At 43.8% G+C, this 16,355-nt stretch overlaps 1 protein-coding gene across 5 annotated transcripts in view; it reads left to right on the forward strand.

Moving 5' to 3' along the window:
* The window catches only part of KDM4C (lysine demethylase 4C), a 383,363-nt gene that overhangs the window by 254,502 nt on the left and 112,506 nt on the right, over positions 1-16,355 (forward strand). For 4 of the 5 annotated variants that reach the window (XM_061629542.1, XM_061629531.1, XM_061629547.1 and 1 more), the window contains one exon: positions 14,321-14,429. In XM_061629542.1, the coding sequence (XP_061485526.1) occupies positions 14,321-14,429 (109 nt within the window). Of the gene's footprint in view, positions 1-3,646; positions 3,725-14,320; positions 14,430-16,355 lie in introns of those variants that run through there. The other variant, XM_061629553.1, reaches the window with a different exon arrangement.

The raw sequence follows: 16,355 nt of genomic DNA on the forward strand, positions 1-16,355 counted from the left end.
TCCTGGCAGCTGGGGAGTCTGAAGCTCATGTCTTCCCTCTCCCATGCCCTCGTGGGTGAGCAGAGGCTCAACAATGGTGTGTACAATGCCACAGCATGCAGGCTCTACATGTGATAGGGTGTGGGCGCTTGTATACCCCACTACATGGAGAATGTTGTGTGTAAACTGAATCCATTGCATGAGTACACCCCACCCATATGATCCATCTTCTGCAAAAATGTGTAGGAGGAACATGTAGGTGATGGCATTTTTGTGTATGAATATATGTACAGAGGTACCAATGTGGTGGAAAGTTTTCTCAAAGTGTTTAAGGGAATTGCAAGACTGAGGCTTGTTCTGATGTCCCAATAAGTGTAAAGTGTAAACTAATCTGAATAGCATTTGGGTATAAAATATAGCATTCTTACCAAATTTCTGAGAAGCAGCTGCAACTTTGCACATGTCCTAAGATTATGTGTGATGCGACTTCACTCTGAGTCATGATGGTAGAGCAGGGGTAGCCAACATGGTATTCTCCAGGTGTTTTGGACTACAGCTCCCATAATCACTGAACATTGGCAATGCTCACTGGGGATATAGGAGTTGCAATGTGCAACATCTGGAGGGCACTGTGTTGGCTCTCCCTGTGATAGAGGGTCATTGTGGTGGACAGGCAAAGACTTAATGATAATCTCACACATGCCAGGCACAAGCAGATTTCACCCTGACTCACTTAATTCTAGAATCCAATATCAATCAAAATGTGAACATTCTTAATTGTGAAATAATTATGTGGTAGAATAAAGAAGTATAATCTGGGAAGTATACCGTACTCTTAATAAAATGAAATAATCCTTTTTACCAAGACTCCTCCCCTTCTAGCAGGACGAGGGCACATTCCTCAAAGACTGTGTTAATAAAACCAAGAATAGTATGTTTGCATTTATTTAAAGTCTCTGTAATTCAACCCCTTTCATTAGTGGGGCAAGGGAACCTTGCTGAAGACTGAATGGGCAGAAACCTTCTATTGGTGCTTTTCACTCAGTGGAATGACAATTAATTTACACTCTGGAAATCTCGGGAACTTCCCACCTTTTCCTTTTGTTTTGAAACATCAATCAGGTACATGTCTAGATATTTGTGAAAGGACTCAGTTCAGATTCAGAGCAAGATTAATCAATAGCTTTTCCTATGATTAGATGGACAAGGCATCTCCACTTTGTTTAGCCTTCAGCCTGGAAGGTTGTCTCACACCATTCTAGTACAATCCTTGACAGCAGGTCTGCTTCACACAATTCTGGTCTAGGTTGTTGGAATGTTTCCAGCAGATTGGTACAGTAGGGCCCCGCTTCCCGGCGCCTTGCTTCCCGGCGTTCCGCTAATGCGGCGTCTTTCATTCCCCATTTTAAAGCCGCTTTTGCGGCATTTTTTGCATCATTTTCGCACGACGTGCCCCATTTTACTCAATGGGGTTCCGCTTTATGGTGATTTCTGCTTTACGGCCGGGGTCCAGAACAGAACCTGCCATATAAGTGGGGCCCGCCTGTACATGCTACTCTTTTCTAAGGCACACACTGCCCCTATGCTGAACTGTGGAAAAGGGCTTCTTCCTTTCAGTTTGCTTAGACCGTAGCTAGACCCCTTCCTTGCCTTCACCATTCCTTTGTTTCCTTGGCTTAAAGCTGTGTTTGTGATTTTCTTTTCGGGATTGGTTAGCACCCTCTGAAGAGAAACCAGCCAATATCTTTTTAAAGAGAGATATTTGTCTAACTTTGAACTAACTGAGCAGGGTTCAGAGCAACCAAGAGGAGGGAATTGGACTTAGGCTCAAGGGCTGTGTTATCAGCCACCATGTCATTGCCTGAACTGTACTGGGAAGAGGGAGTATCCCTTATGAAGTGTATGCAAAGGAATCCTAAACAAAATTTGTGATTCCCATCTTTGGCCATTTTGTGGCAAGATCCCGCTTGTCACAGTGACAGATTTTTAGACTGACAACACCATCCTATTCCTTCCCCATTGGGACAGGTAATATTTGCACTCCAACTGTTCTAATTTCTTAAGCTCCTTTATTTTTCTCCTCTCATGAGACAAGAAAGCTACCTTTTATTATTTATTTACTGTATTTAGAAAGATTTATAGAATGTTCAGTCTCAACACTCTTGAGTGTGCACATTATAAAATTATCAATAAAATACAGCTAAAATTCACGAAACTGTTAAAAAACAAATGTATGTAAGAAAATTATCAATAAAAAACATAAAATTAGCAAAATGTTAAAAACAAACATAGATAACAGTTTTTAATTTAATTACTACTTTGCATGTAGCCTTTTTTCTTTTCTAGTTCTTTCTCTTTCCCCATAGGTTTTTAAAGGCTGCCCTTCAGAGTTTCCTGTTAGGCAATGCTCTAACCTTATCTTCCCTCTATCTCTGTGACAAAAATCATTTTTTTCTTTATTTTTCTATAGTGGTATTTCAAGCCACAACATTGCTTTTGTTGCTCTTACATCATGTTATATTGGCTTTTCCTCTTTAAGCCTTTATATACATAAATATTATAATTTCAACTGTAGTGTGTTTATTCTTAGCTCTTTAGAACAATACACTAAGGTTGGTCTGAGCTAAATTTTCCAAATTAAGCAAAGTTATCAAAGCCAATGCAGTTATGTCTTCATGAAGATCTTGAGAGTAGTATTGCTAGTCCCTCCAAAATTAGCTTTTTAGCAAAATACATGTGAAATATGCATGAACAATCAAATGTGTGCAGTGATGCACTAGCAGGTCTGGTAACATTCAGATCTTTGAGTAGTATTTTATAGATGTACATAAGGCATGTATAAATGATTCGTGGCCCAGTTCAGATTATTATTCTCCTACTTGCTGCTGCTGCTGCTGCTGCTACTACTGCTGCTACTACTACTTGTTGTTGTTGTTGTTGTTATTATTATTATTATACCTGGTACTTTGCCCTCACACCTCCTCTCCTGGTACATACAAGATACAAGTTACAAGTCAGGATCTTTGTGCCAGTTATGTCTCAACCAAGGAACTTCAGCTTAACGTCGATTAATTTTTTTATTTCTCAAATTTAGTATTGCTGTACAGATAAATTTGTAATGCATCTGCCCAGTATTTTAAATCAGTTAGAAATAGTTGTTATAATCTCTCTGCAGTCAGATTTTTAGCTAAATGTTAATTAAGCATCAAGTATCTCATAATGAAATGCTGACGGAAGTAAACAGATTTCAAAAGATAGATCAAGAAAATGTCAGTTAAATTGAATGCAACACTTTTCTTTGGTATCTACAGCTAAGAGATCACAAAGGGCATGTTTGAAAATTACAATCATTTTTGTGCACATGCTATCTTAAAAGCAGAATCATGAATGAAAAACATTGGAGTGGTTTCTATTTATAGAGGAATCCTACGTCCATACGTGTTGCATAGAATGACTTTTCACAATACTGCATTTTGCTATTTTTGTATTTTGACTCGACTTGCCATTTACATAGCAAACCAATATTTTCACATAGGATTCCAGGAGTCCATCATTTCCTATAAACACCTACTGGTTTTCTCGTCTGATACATTTCTGATGAGTTGTATCTACTAGTCCATATTAAGTTATTTATACATTATTTAAAATTCATTCATTTCTTGCCTAGATGTGAGACTTTTTTCAACGTGTGGTGAAACAGGAAAACATAGCAGGCAGTGAAGAATGATCTCCTAAAAGAATGGATTTCCAAAGTCACAGCACTATCATAAAAAGGCACTGTTGTAGGCAATCCCAGTTCATCAGAAGTCTTCATCAGACTGATTATTGAACAAAGTGGGACAGGGGTGAGAAACACTATTTGTACTGAAGCCATAATGTCTGCATTGATCAAAAATTCATTTTTGGTGTATAAGAAAGCCATGAAGGCAAGGTTATGGAGGATGTAATGAAAAGTGTCTGCACTTAAGAATCATCACAACACCACTGCGCTAGAGCCAGTTACTGCCGGCACACCTTGACTGGCCAGCTGGTCTGCATCAAACACATTAACTAGGGGTTTAGGGAAGTTATACTTGTCACCAGGACTAAGCAGCTTCTGCTGTTTCTTCAGTGTGCGTGATTATCTCAGTGTAGTGAGGAATGCTTCCCCACAGCTATTCATACTGTGTTGTCTGATATAGCTTTAAAACAATATTTTAAAGGGCCTCAGAATAAATATGGTATTTATTTATCACCAGTGGCCAGGATCCAGTCCTCTTGTGCGCAAACAGAAAGTGTTTCCTACTTCCATTCTATGTGTGTTTGTGGCAATTTCCATTCTGCTGTATCTCACACCATTTTAAATATAAATATAATTTTATTGAGTTTTTGTTCTGTTTGTTTTAAATAATACAAACATAACAAGGACAGAGAAGTCAAGTGAGAGCAGATTACAGCCCACGTGGAAAACCTTTATCATACTGAAGCTTTTTCTGGATCTGGGGTCCTCAATGTGTTGCCCATGGGCACCATAGTGCCCTTAGATCATGGTGCCCTTGGTACTTTTCTGGTTTTGGGAGATTGTTTGGGGGAGCAACTTTTGGGGTGGGGAGGTTATTGCCTACTTTTTTGTTTTGTGTTTTATATGTTTGGAAGAAGAGTATCTTAGCTTCACCAGTTCTTCATCTGTGTAATTAATATTTTGTGGTTTCTTAGATTTTCACATGTGCACCTGGAGCCAAAAAGATCAGGGACTTCTGCTCTGGAGGATCCCCTGACCTTCAGGAGGAACTTTACAGAGGGGGTTGGCAAAGTCATTGTGCATGTGCAGTGCTCTGCATATGGCCCTTTGGAGCTCAGCTAACATGTTTCTCTAATACTAGACTAGGATATTTGCTAGATAGTGCTGGAGGACATTCCTCAGTAGGGATGACTCCTCCTACTGGTTGTGACAGGCAGGGTCTCTAAGCTTCTTTGTAGCCTCTCCTGTGGGAGGAGTCGTCCCTCTCTCCAGACCGGCCCTGCCTGCGGTCAGTGAAGGTCTAGAGTTAATCTCTCCTCTCTATTAGAGCTTCTTTCGCTTTCTGATTCTTCCTCTTAGCGTTTTTTCTTATGCTAATTTTCTCCTCTCCTTACGTTGGTTTTATTCCTCCCTGCCTGTTTCCTTCTCCTTCCCTACCTTTACTCCGTGGGGCTGGGGTTTGTGAGGCTAGGCTGAACCCGGCTGGGTTCACAGGCGTCGGAAAGGAGGCCGAAGAAGGGCAGAGCGCGGCTAGCTGCAGCATACCAGCAGAGCAGCAGCCGCCCAGACGGGAGTCTGTCACCTCGCTCCGCGGAGCCGCGTTTCTGCAACCCTCGCGTTCAGTGGGATCGCGGCTCCTGGCTCCCCCCCACTTCACCAAAGGCTTGCCTCGTCGTGGGAGAATGTCTCAGCAGGGGGTTGAGCGGCGCCCGCTAACACGGCTCGCCTGTAAAGTGATTCCCGCGCTTTTCCCTCAGCGTCAGGGAGTCAAGGCCGCCATATTATGGCCTCACCCGCTTCCTCTCCGCCTTCCCGCCAAGAGCCCTGCCACGTGGGGGAGGCAAGGGACCTAGAGGACTCACAGCAATCAGTCTTCTCTCCGTCCCAGAGTGTAGACAGTGGGGGGATGAATCTCCTAGATGAAGGTATGGATGTTTTCCCCCCCCCACTCTGTTTCCCAAATTTATGACCTGGGTTAAAGAGCTCATTGCTTCTGAAGTCAGTGGCTCTCTCTCACACGGACGTAAAAGTAAGAAGCGCAAACATTTGAGGAAGCGTCCCCACAGGGGAAAGCGGAGGCGCTTATCCTCCTCCAGAGGCTCCAGCAGGGAGGACAGGCATGGCAGCTCATCTTTAAGAGACAGCCACTCCAGGTCCTCTTCCCTTTCCAAGCAAGACATGAGGCGGGGGGGCTCACCCCCACCCTCCTACATTTTACACAGTGAGCCAGCTAAGGATGCACCCAGGGGTGACAAGGAGCACCCGGGTCATAGCGCATTGGGGGGGTAGCAAGGCGTTCCTCCCCACAGACTCATGCAGGTCCCTCATCCTCAATGGTTCGGGATCGGCAGGCACAGGCACAGTTGCCCAGGCAGGCTCCTGTGCCACAGGTGGTACTATCAGATTCTGAAGAACTACTTGAGCAGGACAGGGAAGAGGGGGAGCTTTTGGGTGAGGAAATAGAAGTCACCCAGATGCAACCCAGACTCTTTGCTCCAGAGGTTTTTCAGCCGCTCCTTTCCAAGGCCCGCAGAGTGCTACAACTGCCAGAGGCTGAGGCGGGAGGCGATGCACCCACTCAGTCAGCCTCAGCAGGTGCAAAAAAGGCCTTCCCCTCCATAGACACTAAGCAGGTTTCAGTTCCCTTTCCCCAGGCGTTTGATGACGTGTGGGATGCTGAATGGTCATCACCATGCAAACCAAAGCCACCTGCCAAGTGGGCAAAGAAACATTACATCTTTGCCGACAGGATCATGGCAAGACTGCATTTTCCCACAGTGGACCCGCCTATTGCTGCTCTTGCTAGCTCTGCAGTGATCCCAACAGAAGGGGAGGGGGGGCCTAAAGACCAGTGCGACAAGCGAGTTGAAGGGGCTCTTCGCAGGAGCTTTGAGGCAGATGCAGTAGGCTTCAGAGCCGCAGCCACTTCCTCAGTTTTCTCCAGAGCGGTTTTTATGTGGGCTGAAGAGTTTGGGGCATGGGACGATGTCCCAAAATTTGTAAAGGATGGGTTAAAGAAAGTGGCGTACGCCTCGGCCCTGTCAGCCGACGCATCCATGGATGCCCTACAGTTTGCAGCGCGCTCTATGGCTGCCTCCACTGTGGCACGGCGTAACATTTGGCTGAGGCAGTGGCCTGTGGACTCAGAGTCACAGACCCACCTCACTGCCCTACCTTTTTCAGGTTCTAAGCTGTTTGGGGAGCCTCTAGAGGCCCACCTGGTGGAAACTAGGGACAAGAAGAAAGCACTCCCTATGGCCAGAAGAGAGGAACGGAAGGGCAGGCAGAACCAGTTTTTTTGTTCCTCAAAACAGCTCTCTAGATTTCGCAGTCAGCATTCCAACAGGCTTCGCTGGGGCAGACAAGACAAAGGGGGTGGACACGCTTCCTCCTCTAAACCGGGAGGCACCCCATTCTCCTCAGGGAGGAACCAGAAGGGAGTCCAAAAGGGCTCCTCCTCCTGACTGGCGGTTGCCAGAGGCCTCTCGCGGAGCTGGAGCAAGGCTTCTAGAGTTTGCCCCCCGCTGGAGAGGCATCACCTCAGACAAATGGGTGCTGGACACGGTGTCCACGGGATATGCTATAGAGTTTCTTCGCATTCCACACAACCGGTTTCGACCCACCCCAAGGTCTCGAAGGCCGGAGAAGCACCTGCGCTACCTGGCAGGTATCCAGCACCTGCTGAACATCCGGGCAATAGAGCCAGTAGTTCCCTCAGAGAGGAACTCAGGGGTATATTCAATTTTTTTTTCTTAGTCGACAAAAGGAATGGCTGACCTCTGTGGACCTCTCCGAGGCGTATCTACACATTCCAATCTGCAGACAACAACAGACACTTCCAGTACAGGGCCTTGCCGTTCGGCCTTTCCTCAGCACCAAGGGTTTTCACCAAGGTAATGGGGGTTCTGGTGGCACATCTCAGAACAATGGGGATATGCGTGCATCCCTATCTGGATGACATCTTGGTGAGAGCACCATCCTGGGACCAGTCACACACAGGTACCCATCTCACTCTATCATGGCTCCAAGGGCTGGGCTTCATAGTGAACTTGGAGCAGAGCATGCTGACCCCATCCCAAACTATTCCGCTCTTGGGGGCGATCCTGGACATGCAACTTTTCCGCATGAGGCTCACCGAAGATAGGGCTTTGAGACTTCAGCTGTTGCTTCAGGAAGCAGTTGCTGCACCAGCATTGGACCTGATGAGGCTAGCTCGGCTTTTGGGGTCCATGGTGTCGGCATACGACCTAGTTCAGTGGGCCCAGTTTCACTCAAGAGCTCTACAACAGATCCTTCTGCCCTACCAGGAGGCAATTCTCCTATGACACAGACGCTCGGTCTCCGTGCCTCCAACAGTACAGACAGAGCTCCGGTGGTGGCTGGAACCTCAGAGGTTGGCCCACGGAGTCAGCCTGGAAGATCCTCCACGCATAATCATGAGCTCAGATGTGAGCTTGTACGGATGGGGGGCTCACCTGGACCACAGTGTAGACCTGGGGACATGGTCTGCAATGGAGGCGGAGCTCAATATAAATATACTGGAGTTACGGGCCATCAGACTGGGGCTACAGGTCTTCGCCCCAGAGATCAAGGGGAAGCATCTCCTCATACGCACCGACAACTCATCGGCGAAATCTTATGTCCACAGACAAGGGGGCACGAGATTGAAGAGCCTAATGCTCGAGGCGGAGCGCCTGTTCAAATGGACGTAGAGGCATCTTGCCTCTCTGAAGGCCGAACACCTGGCAGGCACAAACAACTTTGTAGCCGACTGGCTCAGCAGGACAGCCATCAAGGAGGCAGAATGGCAACTGAACCCAGAAGTTTTCCAACAGGTGGTGCGCAGGTGGGGAGAACCAGTAGTGGATCTCTTTGCCACACCCGCAAACACACAGCTAGACACGTTCTTCACAAGAAATCCGTGTCACCAGGCTCGGCACAAACTCACTAGTCACACCGTGGCCACAAGGCCTCCTGTACGCCTTTCCTCTGTTTGGGCTGATACAACGCACGATCCAGCGGGTTTGGACCTTGAAGGCGGAATTTATTATAGTGACACCCCATTGGCCTCGACGTCCCTGGTTTCCAGACCTACTGAACATGTCAGTCAAGACACCCTGGCAGGTACCCTCTCGAACGGATCTTCTGATTCAGGGACCAGTCTGCCATCCTCGACCAGAGCTGTTCCGGCTAACAGCTTGGAGACTGAGCGGTTGTGGTTGAGCGGTAAGGGCTTTAAGGGGAAAGTGCTCGACAAGCTACTGGCCTCGCGTAGACAGTCCACGAACTGGGTTTACTCGTCCACGTGGAAGGTTTTCTTGTCCTGGTGCTCTGCAAATACAGTGGAACCTTGGTCTCGAGACATCAGGGGTCCCCTAGGGTTCCTCCAGTCGGGCCTAGATAAGGGTCTGAGCGCGACCACAATCAAGAGACAAGCTGCAGCTCTTAGTAGCATTTTGTTATGCCTGGGGGCCCCCCCGCTTTCCTCCAACCCATTCCTTAAATGTTTTTTTTTTAAGATGGTTTCCCCATCAATGATTCACAGGTTTCCAAACTGGAACCTTACCTGGGTGCTGACGGCGTTGACAGGACCGCCATTTGAACCGATGGCTACCTGCTCTCTGAACCTCTTGACATTCAAAACAGTTTTTCTGGTTTCCATTACATCGGCCCACAGAGTTTCCGAGTTGGGGGCATTATCTTTGGACCCTCAACTGTACGTGTTCCACCAGGACAAGGTGGTCCTCCGACCAGACCCGGCATTCCTACCTAAAATCAATTCTGTTTTCCATAGGTCGCAGAAAGTGGTTCTCCATTCTGCCCCGGTCCCTCCTGTGCCCAGGAACGTAGGTGGCACTCACTTGATGTGAGGAGGGCTCTTCGTTTCTACCTGGATCGTACCTTAGAGTTCAGGAGGTCTGAGGCCCTCTTTGTGGCCTTCTCTGGGAAATCAAAGGGGTGTAAGGTAACAACCTACTCTATCTCACGCTGGCTCAGAGCGGCTATAGCACATGCATATGAAGCTCTGGGTAGGGAACCTCCATTGGGTACCACAGCACACTCTATTAGGGGGGCAGCGGCTTCAGCAGCGTTTAGGGGGGGTTCCCCATAATGGATATCTGTAGGGCGGCTACATGGGCTTCTCCACACACTTTTATCAGGCACTATAAAATGGACTCATTCTCATCAGCTGATGCTGCATTTGGCAGGAAGGTGCTCCAGAAGGTGTTGCCTCCTAGCTAGAGGAATCCAACCCGGAGTCCTAGTACACTGCTCTGTCATATCCCTACTGAGGAATGTCCTCCAGCACTATCTAGCAAAAATGGAAATTTTACTCACCGTGAATTTCTATTTGTAGATAGTGCTGGAGGACATTCCACCCACCTCTCATTCCTCTGCTTCAACCTTCTGGAGCGGGAGGGGGAGTGGGGGAGTTGGGGCTTCTGCCAGCGCCTTACATTTGCACACGTTGTTTAGTATTGTGTGTTTCCCTTCATGTGTGACCTGTCTTCCAGCACGTTGGTTCCGTGTTGGTCTGTCGCTTTTCTTCAGCTTCTCCTGGTATAGGCTTCCACTCTAGGGACGTCTGGAAAGATGTGGATATGGGGCCTGAGGAGGGTTCCTGGCTCTGTCAGTTCGGTCTGGAGAGAGGGACGACTCCTCCCACAGGAGAGGCTACAAAGAAGCTTAGAGACCCTGCCTGTCACGACCAGTAGGAGGAGTCATCCCTACTGAGGAATGTCCTGCAGCACTATCTACAAATAGAAATTCACGGTGAGTAAAATTTCCATTTTTTCACCCAACTTTTCAAAGTACTGGGTTTATGTCGGAGGTCACCAACTTGGCACTTGCTGGCACCATGGTGCTCACAAAGGCCTTCAAAGGCAAGGGCTCCAGACTTTGAGCTTTCATTTTTTAAAAAATGTGAAATGAGCCAGCCTGGCTGCTCCTGCCGGTTAATGTTTTTTAGCCAATGAGTGAAGTTGGAGCTGATTGATAAGTAAGTTTTTTGGGCACCAAGCAATAGGAGCTCCTGGGGTCCTAAAGAGCTTCTGTTTGCCCCTCCCATTTAGAGCACTTTTCTTGCTTCTGTCTTATTTTCTGTCAGTCTTTGGAATCTCCATAGTTTTTCCTTTCTTTTTTCCTAACAACTAGTATGCATCTATTCTGTGGTGAGTTTGTCTGATTTCAGGTCCTCCTAGGAGTTATTCCCTGCAAATCCTACCCCACAAAAAGTAAAGGTGAATGTTAATGAATCCCCCGCCCCCCAAAGAGAAATATGAAAACTGCAAAGAGGCTTAAGCATGCCTCCTGCTTTGCAGGAGCTGATGTCCAAGTCACTCAGGAAGAATTTACTGTACGGGTAACTTATAGTACCATGGTACACATGTCTACTTCAGAAATATGTCTCTTTGTGTATAATGTGGCTTACTCCCGGGTAAGTGTTTGCAGGATGGCAGCCTACATTAGTGAAATATTGGTATTGGGGAAAACAGGATTTTGTGTTTTTAAGAACATATCTCCAAAATCAGGACCAGCAGGACATAGCTGACTTCCCATGGTAAACATGAGGTTGTCAGGGATGGGCAGGGAGAAGCAGAAATGACTGTACTCTCTCCAATTTTGTGTTTTGCCATGTTCCCCATAACAGCAATTTTGTGTTATGCCCTATAGCTAGGGTTGCCATATTCCAGTACCACAAATCCAAGCAGGCAAATTTGCTAATTATGCAAATCAAGCATATCAATAGTTGTGTTGGCCAGTTGTTTTGTTTTTGTGCCTAGTAATTCCCACCAAAAACTGGGGGAGGATATGAGGAATCTTTTTTTGACTTACATTTTCAGCCTTATTAAATGCCTAGACTCTAGTTTCCAACACTGTGAAATATTGATTGATTGATTGATTGATTGATTGAGAGGATTTATATCCTGCCCTCAGTATTTTTACTGTTTTTACTACAAAAACAGTAAAAATACACAGTCAATTAAAAGTAATGTTGTGACCAAGAGGTTGTCTTAGCAACAATTAGGAAATGTGAAATGAGCGCTCCAACCTGTAATGCAGATAAAAATCAAGATTTTAATATAGTCAATATATTTTATATATATATATATATATATATATATATATATATATATATATATATATATATATATATATATATATATATATATATATATATATATATCAGTCAATAGTCTTATATAATTAGCTTCAAAGTAAGCAGTGCTGTCACAGAATCCTTTTCGTCAGTAGACTATACTCCCTCATACGTTTGAAGTACCTGAAGACACCCTTATGCCTACAGCTTATGCTTACAGCAAGTAATTAGGAATGATGTATTCTATCTTTAGAGTATTTAAATAAATGGAAATGGACTGCTTTCAAGTCGATCCTGACTTATGGTGACCCTATGAATAGGGTTTTCATGGTAAGCGGTATTCAGAGGTGGTTTACCATTGCCTCCCTCTGAGGCTGAGAGGCAGTGACTGGCCCAAAGTCACCCAGTGAGCTTCATGGCTATGTGGGGATTTGAACCCTGGTCTCCCAGGTTGTAGTCCAACACTCTAACCACTACAGCACACTGGCTCTCTTAGAGTATGCCACTAAAAAGAAGAGAACCTTGGTGGGCAGCAAGGTTTGCCTGAACTTCAGAGTATTTTGAGTATACAATGTATATGGAGTCCTGACAAAAATAGCAGTAGTAGTAAAAATATTTATTTACTGCTATTAACCAAAAGTTCCCAAAGTGGTTTACATAGCAAAATATATAATGTTTGAAATTTGGCTGTATAAAAGAAGATAGCTACAAACCAATCATTTTCATTTCAAATTTTAAATGATGGAAATTCTCCCCAGTCCTTGCAAAAACAAGAATTGGGCTTTGAATATGTGAAATAGTAATAAAGAAAATTGATCCTGTAAATATGTGCTGATTGCATTTTACAGCCCTAAATTCTAAGCTTGCCTCTATTAATTTGGCATTAGGAATAAGGGATTTCAGCCACTGCCAGCAGGCAAATATGTAGCACCAAGAGCAAAATATACCACACAGTAAGCAAATAACTTCCCAAGTTGGTGAGTGTGGGGTGGATTGGTTCATTCCTATTGGTCTTAAGGGGGGAAAGGTAGCATCCCCCACTGCACTGAATATATGTAGAGTCTGTGTGTATGTATATATGTGTGTATGTGTACACACCCACCCACCCATCCCTGGGAAGGAAATGAAGTAGGGTGATATTTGGTGGGGGAATGCCTGCCAGTCATTTTGTAGAAGAAAATGTATCAAAAATACTTTTTATCCTTTTCTGAATTGCTGAACAGAGGCCGTGCTGGGCAACAGGATGAAAGAGCCTGCGCTTCACCCAACTTGACTTGGGAGTAAGCACCAATTAACAGGGTGAGGGCAGGGCCAAAAAATGCAAACATATCCCAGCCTTTTCTACAGAGAGGCCTACTTTTATATTTGTATTTGTTTGGGGACGGAGCATTTAGTGGATTAAAAACCCGTTATTCCATCCTTTATAATAGCAGGCAGTCTCTCCCATTGCATTCACCGCTTAAGACACATACCCTGAGACACAGAGGCAATTGAGATGAAGGCTGCTTCTCCTTGCTGAAACAACCAGAAAGTCTATTGGTAAGGGGTGGCGCTGCATGTGTTGATCAAGTGAGCATGTGCCATTTTCTAACCTGCTAGATTCTGCAGATGTGGCAGGCAGTCAAAAACTCTTGATTTTCCTAGGACACTTGTGGTGTCCCTCATTGGCTACCAACAATGGAAGGTGGGAATAGGCTGATTTCTCACAAAATGGGCAGAAAACTGCCTCCACATTAAGCCTTGCATCTGGATCCACAAGGGCTAGATACTTGCTTTTTTCTCTCAACGAAAGCTGGAAATCCGAGCCACCTACTGGGCTAAGCAGGCACCAGGTAGCATGGCTAGAATCCGGGTAAAACCTGGCTAACCAGGCAATATGGGAACTCTACGCATGGCAGCCATGTTGTGACTGCTGCCCTCAGCACTCTCACAAAATTTGAAATATGTCCACTGGTCGAAAAAGGTTGGCGACCCTGGTATATATGAATGAGACTGGAATCAAAGAAGTCTATAAGGGAGCTTTTGACTTGTGTTTCTTGAACAGCAGCTCTGTTTCATATGGCAAATATATTTTGAAACTGAGGGAAGATTCAAAAGTATTTTGTGATGTGGCATTAATTGAGTCTGCCATTCAAGCAGAAAACGTTACTAGGTATACCTAAGCATTTTGACACGCCTAAAGTAGTTTGATCTGAGCCACTGTGTAGTAGTATTATTGCTGCTGCTCCTGTTCTTTTGAAAAACACAGTGTGCTACATGGTATAAATAACGCCTAAATATTTCAGTTTGAAAAAATAGAATTTTAGTTATGAGGTTTCTCATGGCATTCCTTTAATGTGTTTTACTTTTCATTCTTAAAGAACATTCTACAAAATAGTACACAAAAGTTTAAAGTTTAGATCTAAAATCTTTATGCAAACCATAAAGTCAGAAAAAAGCTGTGGGAAAATGACTATATTTTTAACTTTTATGTTTTAATGGTTTAATGCATTTCTTTTTTGTGTTGCTATTATTTATAGGTGGGCTCATGTTATGTGTGCAATTGCTATTCCAGAAGTGAGATTTGTTAATGTCATAGAGAGGACACCAGTTGACACAAGCAGTATACCTTTGCAGAGGTTAAAACTGGTGAGTAGTAATGGTCCAAACTTCCATTCTGATATTTTATGGTTGTAAGAATGTGTAGTAAACTTCGTAGATGATGTAGAAATGTCAGAGATTGCTCAATTAATTATATTTTTAAATGGCAGTTAAAATGCGTGAGAACTAAAGTTCTGCGCTGCAAGTTCATTATTGCATTCAATCACATGCTCAATAGGTAGAGGAACACAAATCATTGTTGTAAACCATTATAGCTTTTAAGAAAATGTGTCCCAAAATTTGCCTAGAAATATCAGTCCCAAAACACCTTCCTTGGCTGACAGGATTGTGACTTCACAATTTTAGTTTCCCCAGTTATTGCTGATCAGTTTTGGCAGTGAACTGCCAATGGAGGGTGTTTTCAGTCTCTTCTGTTGCTAGGTAAGCATTAACGTTCAAACTTAGGAGAAATCCCCATTCTCTATATTTCATCTTCTACATTCCTTGGAGATGACTTATCTTTGGTTTCTGAGAGTGTGTCAAGCCAATAATTCCCTCTCCCCTGGGTAAGGCTGTTTCGTAAGGAGTCTGATGAACCTAAATGGAACATAGCATATGCGAATTTATATGGTCTCTGTACCCTTGTACTCATTTCACATATCAATTCATTTTGAAATACGAATCTTCCATACCTAAAAACAAGGAAATTGCCAGCAGTTGTTCAAATCACGAGCACAGATGTTTATTACACACTTGAAGTGCCTGGTAGGATCATGTGCAGCAGAAATAATACTTTATATTTTTTAAAAAAATCTAATGTGTTAACATCCCTTAAGGGAGGAAAAGGACATAAACAGCTTTTTATTTACTCAAGCAATGAACAGTTCATATGTTTCAGGCTCCTACATTACCAGTAACCATCTTTGTAAAGTCCCAGACGTTTTGAGTGAAGCTTTGATATGCATGTGGAAAAAGATGAAAAACAAATTTAAAATCATAACCAAGTGCAATTGAACTATAGTTTAGTGGTGGAACTCAAAGCTGCTTCCCATTCCAATGAACTCTTTTTTTAAAAAACTGGAACAAACAATAGTTATGCAAAACCCAAGTATGAACGTTTCCCTTTTTAATGTTCCTGCATGGTGTTAGCTAACATTCCTCTCTAATGTACAATTGGCAAAAAAAGGATAAGAAATTTAAAACATATGATTATCTTTTTAACAAATTATGTAGTAAAGTTGTAAAGGATGGGCATAATTATGTTGGTATTTGTTTAGCTCAGCTATGAATTAGATTGTTTTGTGAAAATAGTGGCAAAGTGGAATATCCTATGAAATATACTTGGTAACTTCCTACCTGAAAGCATGTCCAGTTTTGTGTATATAGTTTGATGAAAAGTAGATGATACTTCCATAGGGTTGTAGTTAGTATTAGTCCTACTTAGAGTAGACCCATTGAAATTAATGGACATGGTTAAGTTAGGTCAATTCATTTCAATTGGCCTACTCTCAGTAGAACATAAAACCCATAGCTTATATATGTGTGCATGTATATTTGTTGCAAGCTGATAATGGGTTGATTTCTAATACTACTTGGTTATTTTTATTTTTTCACGTAATGCAGTATTATCTTTATAATATTCTATATATCTACATTTCTTCAGTTTTGTGTGAATGGACTATGATGGACATTGGGAGGTTAGGACAGGGATACCAGATGGTCTTTGTCATACATAAACATTCTTCCTCTGAAATCCTATGGCTTCTGGGGTGCACAGGCATTTTTATTCTCAGGTGAATGGTGGCCAGGTGAGTTTGGAAAAACAAGAGACAGATTAGAGAGAAGAACCATGAACCACCCCTGGAGTGAATGCAGGATGAGAAACTGAAGCAGAAGACAAAGAGGGGCAGAGGAAAGAACCTATTTTTAAATTTGTATTTTTTTCCATTTATCATTCAAATATTCTGTGATCTT

Source organism: Rhineura floridana, chromosome 1, assembly GCF_030035675.1.
Source record: "Rhineura floridana isolate rRhiFlo1 chromosome 1, rRhiFlo1.hap2, whole genome shotgun sequence".
NCBI lineage: Eukaryota > Metazoa > Chordata > Lepidosauria > Squamata > Rhineuridae > Rhineura > Rhineura floridana.